The 15,957-nt window shown below is 43.0% G+C and overlaps 1 protein-coding gene across 1 annotated transcript; it reads right to left on the reverse strand.

Annotated features, from left to right (window-relative positions):
• Nucleotides 1-234: 234 nt before the first annotated feature.
• rnd1b (Rho family GTPase 1b) lies at nucleotides 235-11,379 on the reverse strand. Its single transcript, XM_062392080.1, has 5 exons — nucleotides 11,137-11,379; nucleotides 10,565-10,652; nucleotides 3,970-4,079; nucleotides 3,716-3,850; nucleotides 235-3,165 (listed from the first exon to the last, which is right to left on the reverse strand). Exons 1-5 carry the CDS (start codon nucleotides 11,254-11,256, stop codon nucleotides 2,920-2,922), a joined length of 699 nt encoding a protein of 232 aa, XP_062248064.1. The 5' UTR covers nucleotides 11,257-11,379; the 3' UTR covers nucleotides 235-2,919.
• Nucleotides 11,380-15,957: the final 4,578 nt, after the last annotated feature.

Below are 15,957 nucleotides of genomic sequence, written 5' to 3' on the forward strand. Positions count from 1 at the left end.
AAATATAAGGCATCAGGGTATTTTGACTGTTTTATGACATGTGTAGAAGGTTTTGATCAATACCACTGTTTGATGGAGGTTTCAATTAAAAATCAATTCATAATGTAAATAGACTAAGGGTTAGAGAGGAACATCTCAACAGCTTGGAAACTACCTGAAATAACAGACACACTATGTTAGATGAATGCATGGGACTTTTTAAATGACAGGAAAACAACAATTCAAGGGTGCCAGACAGGGCAAGCTTTATTCAACACAGCAGAAAAAAAAAGAAAACAACATAAAATTCCCAAATTGATTTTAAACAAAATGTACATGTCGACCAATAAAAAGGCAAAAAAGAAATTAGCTACCAAATAAATAATCACATCAATAACAATATTTCCATTTGACATCCTTGACAATATCATACAGTGATTATAAAACAGGAGACAGTATGTACAATCATACAACTTTAATAAGACATGCTTAGGAGTTTGACTGCACCATGGCACCACACACTGACTACTACACGAAGGCTGCATATTAACAGACAAGGTCCGTCCCATCTTCAGAGGTCCTGGCATCACAGCGTCGACCCCAAGAAAAACATCAAGAAACCCTCTTTTTATTTTTTTAAACAAACCTGGCAATAAATGCACAACTGATGCTTAGATAACAAATGTGGGGATGTCTGCTCGTGAGCCAACCGCCTCTGTCCAAACCATCAACCCAACAGCCCGTCTCCGGGATTCCTACGCTGAATTGTTGCTAGGCAATGCCGAGGAATTTGGTGTGTGACCGTGAACTGGGAGCCTTTGTGCGAATCACCACTTTAAGCTCCTGCGACCACCGAGTGGAAGCCCCCGGCTTCATCAAGATGCTACAACCGTCTCAGGGAGGTATTTTCCAAAACAACACTGGTACGCACATCATGCATTTAAATACAAAAAAAAGAATAATGGAAAAATATGGAAAAATAACTTTCTTTGGACAGGGCCAGCCTGTGCATGTTGAGTTCTTGTTTACTTCCTCTGCTTAGGCCCACATTATCTCATTTCCCCCACACACTAGCCCTTTTTACAAGATGATTGTTAAGACTTGTGAAGTTTTTTCTCCAATTTGAAAAGCATGTAACTGTCAACTCACACAAGCAATTCAAGGAAGTCCGGCTGCGCTGCCTCAGTACCTTTTTAAAATTATGATCATGTAGAATTGACAGGCAAGTCTCCAACGCTGGTGTTCCCTCTTATTCGCATTCGCCGTTTTTTTTTTTTTACTACTATAATGTCGTCATTGGTTATTTTATATACCAGTGGCTACACGGTGGGGGAGGGGCAAACACAGATCAACAGCCTCTTTGTACAGCAGGGATGGTTCTCGCTCACATGTCCATGGAGCATTTAGAGCATGACAGTAATCACAAAGCTCCGTCTTTATTGCCACACGGGTTGCCTTGCATCACAAGCACTTAAATCATTATTGCTTTATGGTTAGAAGCACAGAGATCGATGCTGCACACAAACATAACCATGAAGTCAAAGATTTAAGCTCAGGAAAAGGTGCCATGTTTTGCGCCGCAGTCGTTGTAGCTTATAGTAAGAGCTGCTTATTGGAGGTCAATAGATAAACAAGAGACACAAAACTCATCTCGGAAGAATAGTCGGGTTGCGAGTGCTACATTGAATTGTTGGAATTGAGAGAAATCCACAGGCATATTACAGTCGTCAAAAAATCTCAGTGACTTCTGGGTAAGTGATATGAAAGTCTTTTTTTTCTCAAAACGGCAAACCATCTGAGATTTGTTGGAAAACTGTCAACGATGCAATGCTACAAATCTTCTGAGAAATATTTGAAATTACAAACCAGACCCCCCCGTTGTTAGAAGTGAGCCGGAACCAGGCAGGCGACTACAGGCATCGCCCGCTTTTTTAAATAACCCTCGTAGCGCTGGCGTCAATAACCAGCCGCGGCTTCATAAATCCCTCTGAACAGCCATTGAACCGTTTGTGTTCCTGCTCCTGGTCACAACAACAACAGTCTCTTCTCGTCAGTACAAATCACGTGTCTGTCCCGTCACCAGAACAGTTTTTTTCAAAATAAGACTCCAGCTGCGACAGCAGACACCGGAAGCACAGTTAAAACTTCCCTTTATTTGTTTCGCCATTTCCTCCTCCCAGTAGTCCGCTGAAAGCCTGTGGAGCAGCACGGGAGCAGAGCTACACAACCAGGCATCAACAATCCATGCAGGTTGATATAGTCTCGACTGCTGTCTGCACTCACAGCTCTTATCCCTGCTCTCATCGCCGCTGAGACGATGAGAACAGCCCTCTGTGTAACAGCTCTCACTGCGGCGGGTCCCACTCCCTCTGCACCTCTGTGCTCTCACAGGCCTCAACGGGGACAACAGCAACAAGCTAGTTTGCACCGCACACACCTTCGATAAGAGGGATGTACAGGACTTTTTGCTAATTCCTGACGGTCTCATGCTAGGTTTAGTTTTGCACTTAGAAAAATATCCATTGAATTGTCTAAGAGGCATTTACATCACAAGATTAAACGTCACACGTTGCACATATTGGACAAAATCAACATGTGCCTAGAGAGAGTAAAATCAGACAGATGTAACACCAGTTTAGTTGCATACTGTTTACAGGTGAAGACATGAGAGCTCAATGATCAAACCTTGACTGATACGGTTTGTTTATAAGCGAGATTAACAGTAGTGGAGAAAGATGGATGTGCGCTAAAAGGTTCAGGAGCAAGTGGACAGCGAGGTGTCCACCTCTTCTGAGGGGCGTTTTGGTTTCCGGGGGGGTGAGGGAAGGATTCAGCAGGAAGCCCTGATAAAACCATCATGCCCACCCCCCCTTCCCCGAGACCAAAGAGGCAAGGGGGCCGGGGGTCGCATGTGAGGACTGTAACCCGAGAGGTCTTCACTCACATGACCGAGCAGCTCTTGGCCTTCTCCTTCTTGAAGGTGGAGGAGAGCAAATCCGACTTGCTGGGCAGGTGGAGCAGTCTTTTGGAGAGGCGGCGTGTGGGGCTGGGCTTCTGGAGCGGCTGCAGCTTGTTGATGCAGGCCATGGCTGCGGTGCGAAACACGCTGTGGATGCTCTTCTCCGAAGTGAACGCCGAGCACTCAAGGTAAGCCTCTGCACCCAGCTGCTTGGCCATGGCAGAGCCCTGAAAAGTAAGTGGAGCGATGAATGGCGCTGTTCAAAACATCCCTTAATAAGTTCTCAGAGTTTTTTTTAATTGTAGCAGTGTTGCTGTGGGCGAGAGGCTCAGGAGGAAATGTCCTGGCAAGCCAATAAAATGGCAAAAAAATTAAGATCATGCTTCACTGACAGGTGGGTCAGGTTACTAATTGTATTCCTATTTCATTTGTCATCATATACAATCGAATAGAGAGTGTGTGTGTGTGTGTATATATATATATATAGATATATGTATATCTCAAGAGTCTGATGCGAGAACTATTTTAAAATATTTGAAAGTCTCAGATGACGATGAGTGAAGTGGCATCAAGATGTGTTGCTATCAGCCTGAACAGATAATTTGATGTTTACTGTGCATCAATATCGAACGGCCCCTCACATTAAAAAAAAGACAAATATGAAGCCTACAAAGAAAATGTTTGATAAATGCTCTAAGTCATTGTTGCCATGCATCGTTTCTGCTCAGATTGAATATTCTCCTGATTCTGCTAATCTGCTAACCCATTGTGTCTCACCTGCTCATAAGCGATGGGAGTCTGTTTCTGATTGGACAGCTCCATCAGCGTGCAGACGTCTGTGCGCAGGTCAATCTTACAGCCAATGAGCAGGATGCGTGTGCTGGGACAGAAGTCTAGGATCTCAGTTTTCCACTGTGAACGCAAAAAGGTCAGGTGTTATTTCAGTGGACAGTGAAGAACGGTTTACTAAACAAAGAACAATAATTCACAGTGAAAGCAGCAGTGAGACGCAACGTGCAGAAGCTGCTTACCTTCTTCAGGCTGCTGTCCACAGTGTCAGGACGGCTGATGTCAAAACACAGCAGCACTGCGTCTGAGTCACTGTAGCACAAAGGCCTCACGTTGTCATAGTATGGAGAACCTTATGGGGCAGAGACGAGAGAATCATCAAGACAAAGACAAAAAACGCACTGATACCTTTCAAATAGTTTCAGATGTGAGATCAGATCACAGAGCAATTACATCGGTGGGGATTGGGTTTATTTTTCATCTGTGCTTGTTTCTTTGTTATTTAACAGGATTACCCCAATGACTACTGGACAGGTTATCAGGAGACTTGATGGAGTTTTTAGTGGAACTGGATTTTTAATGATTTGAGATTTTTCCAAATGCTTGTGACTTTTCGAAGAAAAAAAAATATGACAACTGTGGAGTCCTAATATCTATCAACATGTGACATTTTAAACTGGAGTTAAAGACTCAATAAAATTATTTTCTTTGTTCAGTTATGGGAACAAATATTTATTTCAGGTACATTAGATAAGATATTATATTAGATGTAAACAGTTTGCCTATCAGACTTGTTGGATGTGTGTGCTCTTCTTCACCGAGTTCAATGAAACTCGGATTGAGTTTCATTGAAATCTACTGATGATGTGTGAGATAAACATTTCAGGAGAATCTATTGAAGCCACCATTTTGAAATATAGCCAAATATCCTCAGTGCTTAATTCATCTTCACGTAAACAGTAACAAACTTACAGTTTGTAGTTCTCAAAGTTTATATAAACAAATTTTTCCCCTTAAAGTTTGATGAAAAACTTTTGATTTTTAAACTGGGAGACAATATTTCACAAAGGCTTCTACCAATCACATCAAAGTAACAAGCTAAATTTGCATTCTAAAATATGCAAGACTTTGTGTGTTAAGCCAATAATGAATTCATTTTAAGTGGGGACTGTTTGAGGTATTGATCGCTATGACAACAGGCCGATGGTCAGTAGAAATGTGTGATGGAGGAGCGGAGGTAGAATACAGCTGCAGGGATTAGGTGAATCAGCATCACTTCTCCTTGCTGAGCCTCACTTTGCTGTCCCTGAACCCCCCCCCCCCCCCCCACACCCGCTCCTCTATCCGCTGCTGGCATTTCAGAGGGACAGAAGATGACAATCGAGCACTAAATCCTCATTGATCTTCTCTTGCAGTAGATTACGCAAGTGAAACGGTGGGGCTCGGGGCAGGCAGACGCTCCCACTCATGCTCGGAATCCTTAAGTAAGCCACCCACCCCCCCCCCCCCCCCACACCCCCCCAAAAACCCTCCGCTCTGCGCTGATACCTCCAGTCCCTCTGTTACCACAGCAACAGCCTTGAAATCCGCCATCTACATCAGGCATCCTCCCACCTCTCCATAAAGGCTCGCCTTAACTGCCAATCAATCATTTTACACAGCAAACTGCCCGCCCACCTACTGCTGGGGACATTCCTCTGCTCTGCAACAGAGTTGGGGACCACAGATACACACATCCATCGCACAAGAACACACATTCAATGCCAGCACCACACCTAATGAAACGCACACGCTCGCACATTTAAATTTGGCTGCAGCCAGAGGTGATGGCAATCTGTGATAAGATGAAACAGAAGAGGAGCAGCTCAATGGGATTAGCATGTTTACTTTAGGCTCCGTGTGAATCCCAAAAGGGATTCATTGTGCCTCTTATAGCCGCAGATAACAGAGGCGGTGTTTGTAATCACTCATTACACGTTACACAACCCAGCCTAATTGATTTACACCATAGAAAACAATGCATCAGAAGAAAACATATGAAAAATAAAGCACTGGCAACATGGATGTTTGCATACAGATCAGTTCCATGAATACTTAATGATTTTCCACATTATCAAAGGGTAGAACTGAATTTGCCAGCTGCCGGGCGCTGTGAGTGGAATAATGCCAAGCTGTGATGAAATTCCTCAGGGCTCAGGGTCCTGGAGAACGTAAACATCACTGCAAGGGAACAAAGGGACGCAAGTGTGTGTATTACGTTTGTTTCTATGTCTTTAGAATAAAAATGACCGTTCTCATGTTTTATAGTAATTTAATTGAAATATTCTGATTAACTTCAATGATTCACTGCAACTGTATTCAACAAGAAGAGAGAAGCCACCTTAAGAATGAAATTTACTTTCATTTAATGCCCACCCACGATTTCTCAGACAACATTGCGTTAGCTGACTGTGAAAATTGACACACATTCACACCGGAGCAATTAGCCCAACTGGGATGGTGTGTGTGTGTGTGTGTGTGTGTTCTGTCTCTGAGGCACTATAAATCTTCTCAATCACATTGCAAAGGGGGTGATCACTCTGCCGGGAACCTGGGTGTGATTCTGCATTAAATAGCCAGTGAATCTAATCAATGAAAAGACGCAAAGATGCTGTGCAGGGGGTCAGAGAGCCTCAGCAATTAAAGCTGACAAATTAGTTTAGTAGCATTATCCTGTCAATGGGGGAAGGGTGAGGGAGGACACATCTAGGGAGTTTTTTGGTTTCCCAACCCTCCAATGAAATTCATTTAATCTTCTTTTGGGACAAAGGAGTCATGAAGGCTCAAAGGTAAATGAAAAATGATATGAATGTGTAAATGGTAGTATTTAAAGCTCTGCATCCTTGGCAGCTCTTTCCCTACACGCCAGGCTCTAGTTTCTGATCCTGGAAGAAATCACAGTTTCAATTGTGTTTCAAGAAAAAAAAAAGAAGAGGAAGAGAGGAGGAAAATCAGCGCATCCTACTGAGGCGGATCACAAAGTGCCCTCCTATGCCATTAATCCGTCACCCCCTGCAGTGTGATATCACAGGGTACCAGTCTCTCACTCTCTCACTCTCATCCCTCCTTCTTTTCTTTGCCACGGCTGAGAGAGAGAGCCTCGGATAGACAGATCAATGCACATGCAGCGCCTAACCGTGGCCCAAATGTTTTTCCTTTCTCCCCCTTTTCTCAACAGCACGCCGCTACAACAGATGGAGAGTTTGTGAGGCATGAAACTTGGAAAGCGAGGCTGACGAACTGAGGGAAACAAGTAAAACCAAATTCCGTGTGGCTGAACTGGGCTCCATCCTTCTCGATGGTTGAGGTGGAAATTGGGCCATTCAGTATGAAAGTAGGCTTCACAGGGCGTAGACTTGTGTTGGACCACACAGGTGGGGGATGGGAGGATCCGTGCGTGCGTGCATGAGCGAGTGTATTTCTGTGCTTAATCAACTGAGTGACATAGCCCGTCTCCATCATTAGCACACTCCTCTCCAGCAGAGAGAATACAGGGGTCAGACAGATAAATGATCCAGTGATGGGATGACTCACAGATTTGGGGATGAGAGCATATAGCCCAGCCCCTCCACCCACACTCAGCCGGCTGGGAGCTGTGCTGCTGCTGCTGCTGATAACTATGGGCTTTACAGACATGGCCAAAAAACCACACTACGTTGCATCAGACAGTTGTTTCCTGGTTTCACATGCCAGAGTCAGTCAGAATCAGCAGTGAAGCCCCCTGCAGGGAGAGGGAGGATGATGCTTTGTTCCTGTGCATCGCCACGTCTGGAAGTCTAACAAGCTTTGCTTTGAAACCTGACACTGTCAAAGCTCATCACGCTGTGGATTCTGAGGTTGAGTCAAACAACTGTCTGTTTAAGAAGTTTCTTAGATTTTATAGAGCGAGCGATTAATCGATTAACCATAGAGGATAAATCTAGAATGTAAAATAATCATTGGCTGCATCCTTTAGATAGACTGAACCTTAACATCACTGCGAGCTGAGTGGCCATTAGAATTGACTGGTATATAACCATTATCAAATATATTGTCTATTAACAATGTCTCTCCTCTACAATTATACAGTGTTTCATCACTTTAAATGGAAATTGGGCTCATTCCAAGTAACTTTCATTAAGCTTTAGATCATCTAAGAAATTATTATAGATACCATCATCCTCTAAACCTCAATAGATTTATCTGAAAGAGCATTCCACCTGAAAGAAATTACTCACTAACTCAATAACAAGATCCATTATTATCTGTTCATGAGTTACAGCTGATGGACAGTGTTTGCCTTCCTTCCTCTTCGTCTCCCCCCCCCCCCCCCCCCCCCGCATGTCCGATCAGACTGGGCTGATTAAAACCCGTGGATTGATTTTGGTCTGTAAATCCAATGGCGGAGCCGTGTGGAAGGAGCTGCCTGCCATGTGGGGCCGGTGATGAGGTCAGTCTAATCAATGAAGGGGAGTCGGGATAATGAGGAGACCCTCTCGGTGCAGCTCCACACAATCAGAGCAAATTATAGTAAGAAGAGTAAACTGTACAGTGCGAGCAACAAATTGCTCCTGCCCCTGTCGTCCATCAGCAGCTGCACTGACAGGGGATACAGGAGAGACGTCTATAAAGAAAATAAGAGGGAGGAGGAGATGTAAGTTCTCCTCTAAGTGGAACACGAAATTGAAAAGGCTTTCAATCAAACCCAAAGCCTGTTTTAAAAAATAAAATTGAAATATTTACATCAATTCAGGGTTTGGTGAGTTTTGTGGGTTAATTTATAGATTTATGTGCAGTATACAACTAAAGCTCAACTCATTGTTATCCTGAGGGCAATTTAAGTTTTTCGTTATTTTTGCTTTAAATCAAATTTAAAGTACTGTACTTAATCGGAACATCATATTTCATTGTTCCTCGAAGTTGAGGACAAGCCGGCAACACACGTTTTTTTTCTCCTAAGCTAACAAGGGAGCGACGGGAAAAGAATTAAGAAAAAGAGAGAGAGAGAGAGAGAGAGAGAGAGAGAGAGAGAAAGTGTGTGAGACTCATTGGATAAGTCAGACGGGGTGTTGGCCCAGTGGTCCTATTCAGAGTCTTAATCCCCTGCATCATGCTGTTTGAGTGGTGACCTGGGGCAGCATATGGAGGGGAATGCAGGTCACCAGAGTTTCTGAGCTGCCTCTTGTCTGTCTGCTCCAAAAAAACCTTCCGGCTCGACAGGATGTCTCCCTGCATGTCCGTCATCTGCAGGCACCGGGCCCACTCATGCTGGCCTGACCCAAGGTCCCCAGTCTGGGATTAAAAAGCAGGATTTGGTCTGGGGAGAGAATTACACTCACTGCGTCCCTAGTGCCGCTTTGGGATGATGTTTGGGTTGAAACAAATATGAGAACAAACTGCATGGTCTCATGCAAGTGGATCTGTTACATAAAGGATTTGTTGTACAGACACACACGAGCCGACCCGCTCAGCCACGGCGACCTAATGATATTGCAGATATGTAAAGCTCAGAGTGCAGGCAGAGGGATGAGGCCATTGTGCAGCAGGCATGAAGGGGGAATCAAACAGGTGCTCCAGACCCGTGCCTACAGAATTCAGGTCAACACGCTGAACAACAGATCCCCGGGGAGATCCACACTGACACATTGACCCTCTTTTTCACGCTTTGTGTAAATGAACATATGATGCACAAAGTCAGCAATAACAACAAGTGAAGTGGAATAATCTCGGTCTTCCTGCCAATAGTTTCCAGCGAAACACAGACATGCTCTTATGGACGCGTCAATCCCTCTTCCTGCCACATGGAAACAATTCATCGGGTGATGAAGAGCTACTAACTCTCAATGCTCAATCCCAAAATGTAGGTTTTACCTTTAAAACTAGCTGTACAATAAAATGTGTGGGTACACACAGGATTTTTAAACGTGGGTAAACACACAAAAAGGTGGTTTAGGGTTAGGGTTAGTTGACTCCTTTGCTATTACTAGTAGGCGAGTTTGTCTTTCTGCTTGTTTCCCCCATCTTGCATGATACAAAGAATCAAATGATGTATAAAAACAACAAGTACACAAACGTTCATGGCTTTTCACTCACCAAGAACCGGAGGTTAAATACACGCCATAACCTGGCAGCCAGAAAAAGGTGCAGCTTCTAGAGTTGCCAAAATAAAAAAGAAGGAGGAATGACCCAGGTGTCTTGTTTCTATAACTGCCAATATAATCTCCTGCATCATTTGACCCGGGAGTGAAAGCTAATGGTATAAATTCCCATTGGAGACAAAAGCCAGAGGTTAGTGGGTGTTTGACCACTGGATAAGGGGCGTTGGAATGTCCCTGAGGCTCTGAAACCCCTTCCCTGAAAAGACTGGACTTGCCATCTTTTTTCTAAGTCATTGCTTAAATTATTTTTTTAAGCCAGATTTTATTTATGTACTTTTTTTGATCGATGTTCTCTATTTTGATATGGTATGTTTTTTTATTGTTGTTATCTTTCTTATTTTTTGTATTGTTCTGTGTCGTTTTATTCCCATGTTTTTTGTAAAAACAAATTGTGTAACCTTGTTCATTGGTGCTATATGGAAAAAGTTGGATTATTATTATACAATTGAATGATTAATCTTAAAGATGAATCAGGCTCAACAGGTGCACACGATGCGTGTCCGTCAGTGGAATGAACTGAACTCAACTGTTGTCTCCGCCACTATCTTCCCTACTATCATTACATTCCCTGATCCCCTGCCTCCTCCCTCCGGGGCGAAGACAGACGGCGGCAGGCCACGACAGGCCACCCAGATGAGAGGAGCAGAGGCGGATCACTTACCTGAGGTGTCCCACAGGCTGAGCTCCACTCGCTGCTCCTCCAGCTCCAGACAGGCCGTGTAGTTCTCGAACACCGTGGGCACGTAGGTCTGGGGGAGCAATTAGCAGCGCGGTGCCATTAGTGTGGAGGTGTCAGGGAGAACGGCATGTTATCAGGATAATTAGTGCGACACACACAAAGAAAAAAAAATAACACGCATCGAGAAATCAAATGAAATCAACATGAGCCTCATCGGAATGTGATGCGATTTCAGATCCATCAATCACTCGGATCACTGCAGCACATGCGCCAGGGATGCAGCACGTGCATCTAAAGGGAATACAACCTCAATAGCTAATGCCAGGGAACAGATTCTGCATTTTTAAGTATTTTACGGTACACGGATACAAACTAAAGCGAAAGGATGAGATCCGAGAAAAATGCGCATGAGAACAATCACCGCAACAGACGCACTGCTTTTTTTTTTTTGCCGTCTTCAGTCGTTTAAAGATAATCTGATTAGAACGAAAATACAAAGCAAGTGATTTGTTTTCTGCGAATAGAGGAAGCACATCAGTGCATCGGAACATTACCTCTGGATAACAGTCCTTCGCCAGGACTTGCAACATCGCTGTTTTTCCGCATTGAACGTCTCCCACAAGAACCAGTTTACATCTCACGACCAGCGGTTGTGTATTTCTCCTTTCCTTCATGATGGTAACTGTGGTCCAGTGTGTTTAGTATTCAAACAAAAAAATCAGATGCAAGCAGCAGGGCAGCGCAGGTTTGATTCCCAGTGTGGTGTGTTGAGCGTCCCTGTGAGTCCCTCTCTCTCTCTGGATGCCCGCAGTTGATCTGATTGAAGTTGCCACTGCGGCTCTTTATATGGGCGAGCGGCAGCCAATCAGAGCGCAGCATTCCACAGGCTTTCTAACATCCCCCTGCTGCAACTCAGTGATCAACATCAGAGTCAAGGATGCAACAGTTTCATTTTCCATTTAGTTCAGAACACTGGCGAAGGTTATGCTGAGAAGAATATACTACTACTCCTACTACTACTACTACTATCAGTAGTACTCATAATAATAATGATAATAACATAAGTAATAATAAGAAGAAATGCAGAATGTTAAAATGTAAGGATGTATGGATATAAAAATGAAAATTATAAAAAAAATATAGTGCAGGCAAATGAAAGATCTACTTTAAGGATGAAGCAAGCAGATATGTTTTATCTTTTCTTTTAAAAACACCTTAAAACCAAATGAGGATGGCATGAGGATGTGGGCGACTTCAGGCAACGATACAGCCCTACTGGCCTTCCTGTGACCCTAAACTTGTCCGTGTGGTTACTGGTGAATAGGCCCAAGCAATACAAAACATATCCACATTTGGCAGTCAAGTGTAAGTCTGTCTCTTTCTCTAATCATTGAATTTACACTCATTTAAAAGCAGTGTGTGTTCGGGCTTGTGAGATTCACTCACTGCAGAGCTCTGTTTTGTCACCTGTGGGTCTCGACACTTAGCCTGCAGTAAATTGATTGATTGGATTGATTTGACTCGCTGGATCAATAGCATACCACCAGCCGAGCCCAACGGGACCCGAAGACAAATCCGCCGCGGACTAATTAGTTAACTTTAATCTGCACGACAGAGTCGAGTCAATTGTAGGCAAACAACTCAGCTGCTTCACATTCCGTTTTATTTGTCACTTCCATAATCCACATACATGGGGGCAAAAAGCTGCACTCCACAGATCAGGGTGAAGGTCACATTTAACATTCACATTATTCATGTTATATTATAAAAACATAAACAACTTTTACAGAGATTAGCCTGAAAACTGTCAATAAACATTTTAAGTGCTGGGGCCATTTCTGCATATCACCCTTTGGTGTTGGAACTGGGGAAGAGGTTTGTGTATTTAAGTGTGAGTGGTGGATTTCTTCTTAAATGGAAGATTTCCCACCCACAGTTACTCTGCAGACAGATAAGATTTAAAGAATATCTCAGTGAATGTTTGCTTATCAAAGGGCGGTCTGAGTTTGTGTCAGTGTAATACCACCATGCCGACATGTGGAGGGACGGTGTGAGGCCCTGTGATAAGTGACAAGCTATCGGCCGCCCACACGTCACGTCAAGGGTCGCTCCTCTCACTCGTGCTGCTCAAACCCCCGTAGACACACAGGCACTGAATTTCACACCCGGAAGGTGGTTTCCGAAGCAGCACGTCATTGTTTGCAAAAGAGGAACCAAAGGATAAAAGTGAATTAACTTCCTTCTCCTGTGTCTGACAGCCTACTGGCTAATTTACTTACTATTGGTAGTCAGAGTCCGGAGCAGTTTTGACCTTAGTAAAGTAATTAAGTCATTTACCTTTTGTTCAACCCCAGCCCCCTTGCTGAGACCTAAAAAAAAATAATTCTGATTCTGATTCTGATTCTAGAGTTTTAAAGACAGATTTTGCGAATGAATAGGTTGTGATTTTACACTTATTCTGAAGGGTGTAAAAAATGCTTCTCAGAATCAATAGTGCTATATGAGAGGAACTCATGTTTAATTGGTATGTAACATGATTAGTTATCCTCCATCCAGGTGTCCAGTTTGTTTATTAGTGAGTTTGTCTTATTTTCTAATACACAGATTTCCATGAGACTTGGTGGAAGGCTGTGGGTCTGGAAGCCCCCAATAAATGTTGGTTTATTCTTTTTTTGTTTTTATTTCTTTAACATTATTCCCAGAGAATAAATCCTGCATCTTGATGAATAAATCAGGTTGTTGGGTCTGGGTAAGGTATATATAGTTATTGATAATGCAGCATTCGGCTCAGTTTCAGAAACCCGAAGAGAAGGTAACGCAAATGTAGGAGTAGTCTTTGAGGAGCAATGACTGTAATGGAATCGTTCATGGCCACTTCCTGATTAGCTCAAACGTGCTGTTTCCATGTTGCAACAAATTGGCCTATATAGCTCTTAACGTGGAACTAATACACTTAAATTCAGCAAACATGATTGGAAGTGAAGTCTCATTAAGTCGTCTTTTTATAATATCGCAATGCATAAATCCCTCCTCTGTGTAAGGGCCACAGTTAAATGCCTTTACACTCTTATCTCACGCTCAGGGTGTAATGAAGACCTAAAAAACTGCAACAGAAATTCCATCCCATTTTTTTTTTAAATAACAAAGTGTAAAGAAAATAAAGTGTGTTGTGAAAAGAGGGATGAACACGCTGAGAGTTCAAACTGTGCAACCTTTCTTAATGCACGCAAGGGTTGAAAACACTTTCCCTTGAAAAGATCCCTCGTACGTGTGTTACAATGGCTGCATTATAGTGGAAGTGGGTCTGCTAAGGATGTATATGCACAGGGCAAAGCTTTTTGTTCCGCTGATTGTTACTGAATTAAACTTCAGTGAGACAGAGACACTTAGGAAGAAAAGTTGCAGACTATGAACTCTTTCTAACCCTCAGAAGCAAACTGCAGAGAATACATTAGTGCCTGCACAGGCACCACAGAGCTGCTGTGTTGGGACAGGGAGAGACAGGTGGCTGTGAATAATCATCAGGCATGAAGTGACAGCTTCCAGTATGGCTGATACTCGAAGATGAGGAAGAGGAGGAGACTGACGACAGTCATACACACAGCCTCAAGAAAACAGACAATAGCTGAGTCATTATCCCTCTCACAATATTCTCCAACAGAGAATCAGCACATGGAGTCACATCAAATTTCTAACATGAGTTTCATATGTGGTCATATGAAGGAGCAATTTACCAATTTTCACCATCATGTCTGAGAAAGATCTGTGATATTAGGCTACCAATCCCTGGTTTAGAAGTGATGAATCTAAATCACTGGCAGGTTATATTACCGCTCGTATGAGGGCTGATCAAAGAGATTTATGTTGCACGTCCTCGGTCCTGGGATTATAAAAGCAATGGAAAGCATTAGTCCGCCCAGTGGAGGTTGTCTGCAGGGGCTTTATTGCAACATCCACCGGCAGGCTGCTGAAAGAGCTGGGAATCCAGTCCTGTGCCAGATCGTAAAAGAAACATCAGGGACTGCAGAACGCTGGAGCCAATGACTCTGGATCAGGAGGATTAAGACCCCAACTGGGGCCCACGATGTTAGGGACCCCCAGGTCTGATCAGCCTGTGGTGGGCCTGCCTTAGCAGAGGGTGTCTAGTGAGTAAAAGGCCGAAACTGATGATACATCCCCAGCATCTGCTGGTGGTTGGCAAATTATCATCAAAACAATTATTCAAAAACCTTGCTATCATTACAAATTTAAGTGTGTGAGGAGATGCAGCCAGCACCTTAGTTTAGCTTTGCTGCCAAAAGTATTAGGACAATCCAACCTTTATACTTTTGTTATTGTTATCCATTCTGGAAGCTATAGCTGCAGGGGTTTGCTCCGACTCAGCTGCGAGAGCACGAGGGAGGACGAGCACCAGCTGAGCTTCAATCTCATCCCAAAATGTCTTTATAGCTTCATGCCGGTGGGAAGTGTCAAGTTGAAAAGAGTCTCCCATAAACTGTTTAGGCAAAGTAAGAATGAATCTATTGTGTATATGTATTTGTAACTGCTGGAGTGCAGCGATAACTGCGGTGATAAATATGATGGAAAGGGCTTGAACATTACTGTCTTTAAAAGTGAATGGGCCAAACTACGAAATCTTTTTCTGCACATACCGAGTCTGGGAAATTGAATGACCAACATTTCACCCATGAAACAATAGGGAGAGTGGTGAAGTGGGAGAAACACTTTTATGGACTAAAGGTAGAGGAAGTTCCACTATTAATATCGATTTTTATAACAATAAATACCTCAAACATAAGATCTTGTCGGCTATATATTGGCATTCTTGCATAAATTGGCAGATGATGTAATATTTAGATTTATATTAGTTGACACAAAGCATAAAATAGAGTCCCATATCAAAAGGATGCAAAAGAGAGTAAAAAAACAACACTTTAGTACTAGAGTTAGTTCACGCAATCATAATTTATATATTTTCAACTCGATTTTATTTGTATAGCGCCAAATCATAAGATATATTATCTCAAGGCACTCGATATAGTGAGATAAACTGTTTTAAAATGAACAACATGGTAATGTGTTTTTCCAGAAACAGTGTTTGTGTAACTCTGAAAATTTGTTAGATTAGTTTCATGGAAGTCAGTTAACAATGACTTTTTTGGCCTGCATGAATAAAACCAACGTCACTACAATCAGCAGAGGTACGTTTTTAAATAGTATGTTTAAATCGAGTCAAATGTCATCACTGTCGTCTGATTTCCGTGATGGATCATGAAGCACACAACCTCAAGGACTCTCAAGACATCCCACCTCTGCCCTCTGTTGGTTGTTTGATGAATTACAGAGGAAAAATAAAAACACAGCACACAGTAATG

The sequence above is a fragment of the Platichthys flesus genome, chromosome 7 (genome assembly GCF_949316205.1).
Source record: "Platichthys flesus chromosome 7, fPlaFle2.1, whole genome shotgun sequence".
Classification (NCBI taxonomy): domain Eukaryota; kingdom Metazoa; phylum Chordata; class Actinopteri; order Pleuronectiformes; family Pleuronectidae; genus Platichthys; species Platichthys flesus.